The sequence below is a fragment of the Peromyscus maniculatus genome, chromosome 4 (assembly GCF_049852395.1).
Source record: "Peromyscus maniculatus bairdii isolate BWxNUB_F1_BW_parent chromosome 4, HU_Pman_BW_mat_3.1, whole genome shotgun sequence".
Taxonomy (NCBI): domain Eukaryota; kingdom Metazoa; phylum Chordata; class Mammalia; order Rodentia; family Cricetidae; genus Peromyscus; species Peromyscus maniculatus.
In genome coordinates, this window is record NC_134855.1 from 67,116,632 (window position 1) to 67,120,982 (window position 4,351).

General features: G+C 39.7%; 1 protein-coding gene across 1 annotated transcript; it reads right to left on the reverse strand.

Moving 5' to 3' along the window:
- Positions 1–289: 289 nt before the first annotated feature.
- On the reverse strand, positions 290–1,216 carry LOC102909076 (olfactory receptor 4C3-like). The gene has a single exon (XM_006998323.4). It carries the CDS (start codon positions 1,214–1,216, stop codon positions 290–292), a length of 927 nt encoding a protein of 308 aa, XP_006998385.3.
- Positions 1,217–4,351: the final 3,135 nt, after the last annotated feature.

Consider the following 4,351-nt stretch of genomic DNA (forward strand, 5'->3'; position numbering starts at 1 on the left):
ACAACTGACTGAGTTTTGAAACTAGATAACTTTGATAACTCAATTGACCACATCAGACAACATAGTTTCCTTATTTCTAAACCAGTAATAATGATAATTCAGGTCATGTATATCTTGTGGAGCTGGTCAATAATAAAACTGCAATTTAAGTGAAAAGACTGTAAGCCTTAAAGCCTATGAAGATGGGAGGATGGATAACTGTAATAAGGTGATGTTAGGTAACAAAAATAGCAAACTTTAGTTGTTTCACTTAGAGAAATACAGGCTCTGCTATTACCTTGCATACCGCTCAAGTACTTACAATTTCTGAGTGTGTGAAGAGCTTTCTCATGGCATTTTTCACCTCTTCATTTCTCAAAGTATAAATGAGTGGATTCAACATAGGTGTCAGAATACCATAAAATACTGCCATGCTTTTGTCTATAGGTAAAGTAGTTGATGGACGCATATAAATAAATATACAGGGAACAAAGAACAGAGCCACAACAGTGAAGTGGGCCCCACAGGTAGACAGCGCTTTCCGTCTCCCCTCTGCACTGTGGGACCTCAAGGAGCTCAGGATGACCACGTAGGAGGCAGCCAGCATGAGAAAGTTCAGCAAGCAGATCACACCACTGTTGGCCACCACCAACAGGCCAATGACATAGGTGTTGGTGCAGGCCAGCTCCAATAAAGGGTATAAGTCACACACAAAGTGATCGATTACATTAGATCCACAGAAGGGCAGCTGAAGGACCAGAAAGAGCTGAACCGATGAATGCAGGAAGCCACCCAGCCAGGCCACTGCCACCAGCACAACACAGAGGTGCCTGGTCATGGTGGAGGTATAGTACAGGGGCTTGCAGATGGCTACATAGCGGTCATAGGCCATCACTGTGAGCAGAATGATCTCAACACCTCCCAGGAAATGAGCTCCAAAGAGCTGAGCCAAGCATCCCTCATAAGATAGCACTGTCCCCTCATACAGGGAATCAGCAATAAGTTTAGGGGCCAGAGAAGAGGAATAGCAGGTGTCAATAAAGGATAGATTGGAAAGGAAAAAGTACATGGGGGAAGTCAGGCTGGAGCTGAAGGCAATTGTGACCACGATGAGCATGTTGCCACAAACTGTGACTGTGTAGATCATCAAGAAGACCACAAAGAGAGTCCTCTGAACCTCTGGCGTCTGGGAGAGTCCCAACATAAAAAACTCTGTAATATTATGTGATATTTCCATAGATTCCAGGGATACTGAGGGTGCAGGTACAGTGTTGCCTATAAAGTGAAAAGAAGCATATGAAAGAGAATTAGCTCCAGGGCTGGGGAATGTTACAAGGTTTTTTTTTTGAATACCCCACTCTCGCTTCTTTCCAAAAATCATATACTAATTTATTCTGTTATCCATTAACTGTTAGCATATGCCCTTTGCTTCACACTGGACACTAGTTATCAGCTGCAAACAACGATTCACTGTCTCAGCTGCTTTGGTTACAGCTATGATTGAACCTTTAACAGCCAGTGATTTTCTAATTCCAAGTGAGAGGCTCATCTGAATATTTTCACGGTAAATATGATGGCATTTGAAGAAGTATTTAAGTTCTCCTACAATCTCTGCTTGTCTAGTCACCCCATTTCAAATGAAAGCATTCCACTTAGAGTAGTCAAATGTGCTTGCTTTGCTGTGTGTCAGTTTATCTGATGGTAACACTAGCTGATATTGGAGGAGGAACAGGAGAACAGGTTGCGGTTGGAGATTTGCATTTATTCCTTTTCTCTTCTGTTCACACACTCCTGTGCTTCCTGCACCCCAGGCTGTGGACAGCATCAAGTCTAGAAAGTCAACCTAACTTACCATCCCCCACTTGACATGTTTTACATTCTTCTGAGGTTTGCTTGCCTTTGCCTTACTAAAATCCACCTAGTTAAGTCTGCTACTCCCTCTACTGACTACAACAAGGCAGACAAGGCAAAAATTAAAATAACTTTCTTTATTTGCAATAAAGACCATGTGCTAATCAGAAAGCGTCTTTCTTCACTGTCTGTGCTTTATTGCAAGGGGGTAAATATAGTTTCTACAAGGGGCAGGTCTGATGGGGACACTTTAAGGCAAAAGCACAGACAACAGTGGCAGATCAAACACCTGCATGAGCTTAGCCCTCCCCCAAGCACTGTCCAAACTGTGTTACATCTATCAGCTTATTTGCCCCTCACACCATCCCCACAGAGTAAGTTTTCACCTTGTTCAAGAAGAAAATGAGACACCGCATTCAACAATTGTAGGGTGGTATTGATCATGTCCGTTACACTCTGTCTCCCCTATCTTTTTTATTTCTTTTTTTTTTTTGAGAAATACAAAAAACAAATTAGTGTCAGAGCTGAGAGTTGCTCCCATGTAGTCTTGCCACAATGTCTGTGGGCTGGACTATATATTATTGATTAATATTTCTATATTTGGACCCTCCATTGGCAATTACTCTCAATGGATAATGGGCAATTTCTCAAAGCTTCAGTGTTTTTATCTATAAAACAAAAACAAGCATGCTTGCTTTCAATTATTGTGTATCAATGGTCAAAACTGGGCTAACATTTTAAAACAAAAGAGTTCTGGAATAGCCTAATGTTGCAGAAAGAACATGAAAGCAGTACATGTTGTGTGTTCATAAGAACCTGGAAGTGATTGATATCCAATAAAAAATATTGTCACTGTCACTACCATCAATATAAAGGCAATTCTTCATGTGTTTTAAGGAACCAAGACACACACAGGACTGGCATTTCAAAGTTATATACATGAAATATGAAAAGTGCCCTAAGCTTTATTCTCAAACAGAAAGAAAAAGAGTACAGAAAATAGATCACTCTGAATATTATAAAATATAGCTAGATAGTAACTTAATATGCACCAAAATAAAAATGGTATGTTGATTTGTCTATGAATCATATTTGTAACAGTAGAGAAAAGTATTCATTAAAAACAAGTAAAAAAATTCTCCTGTTTGGATTATCCACACAAGTATTCTATGTAACGTAGCGAAACATCTACTAAAATTACCACAGTGTATTTTTATTCTGGATATTTTTATCTTTTGTTTTAAAAATAAATTATCAAATAGACTTAGAGACACATGCCTTCAACTATGGTACTCAAGATGTTCAGACAGGAGATTGTTATGAGTTCAAGGCCAGCCTGAGCTACACAACAAAATTCTGTCTCTAAATAAATAAAATTTATATTATAATAAAAATAGAATTTATAAAAATTACATTGATGGAATCTGTGCACACCACAGAAGCTCCACAGTTTTCCCACATCCCAACATCATGGACTGATTAACTCAGAAAACCTCATAAAAAGTCATCAAGGCTAGCCCAGACATATGATCTCACATTTACAGTTTCATATTTCTTCTAATCTTAGATGAGAGTTAAACTAATTTTTTACATTGACACAAAGCACGTTATAGTTGTTATCAAATAAAGAAATTTGTCTGAGCTGAAAACTTTCTGCTATTAGTGAAGTAAATGTAAAGTCCAAACAGGGTCAGTCATTCATTTACAAAGAGTAGGAATTCGTTCATCACCACTTCCCTTGCTGAAGAACATGACTTTCAAAAATCACATCTTCTTGGTGGCTTTGAGACTCAGGAGAGCATCTGTTCCAAAGTTGTGTAGGAGATTTGAGGCAGAAGCACAACCGGATCATAGGTCCTTCCTCACGCCAAGCTGTGCCCTGTCCATATAACCATAACCCTCAACTTTCTGCTTCATCTGGCTTTAACAAGTCAGACTAGCACTGCTGCTAATGGCCAGCAAGAACAGGAGCAGCTTCAGAGAAGGGTTAAGTGGCTTGGTCGCTCTGCTTAATGCAAAGAGTTTTCATCTACACAGTCTCAGAGAAAACCCTTCCCCTTCCACTGAAGAGGGTTATTTATAAGGTGGGAATATGACAGAGTGTTAGCCCCACATGTTCTCTGCCTCTCTGAGGACGACAACCCCACCCCACAGGATCAACTGCAGAAGCAGTACTAGAAGCAGCTTTGGGTTACAAGTTTTGACAATGTGGAGGCCATCATTTAATTAATCCCTGTGAATACAGTTTGGTCTCCTAAGGAGAAACTTCTGTCCTGACTCTTAAGATGCCCAACATCCTTCTAGTGTCTAGAGAGAGAGAGTCCACAAATTGCTATGAAGGAAAAAAAGTTAGGATATTGCAGAAACTGATACTGGCAGTCAACATTTTTAGGGATCACCGACAGAGAAGGAACAAAATCAACTTTATTTTTTAAGAATCCTGTTCTAGGCACAGGAACAAGGCCCCTCTCAGACATCATCTATTTCATGGGCATCATACAAAGCTAAGAGACAAAAGTCA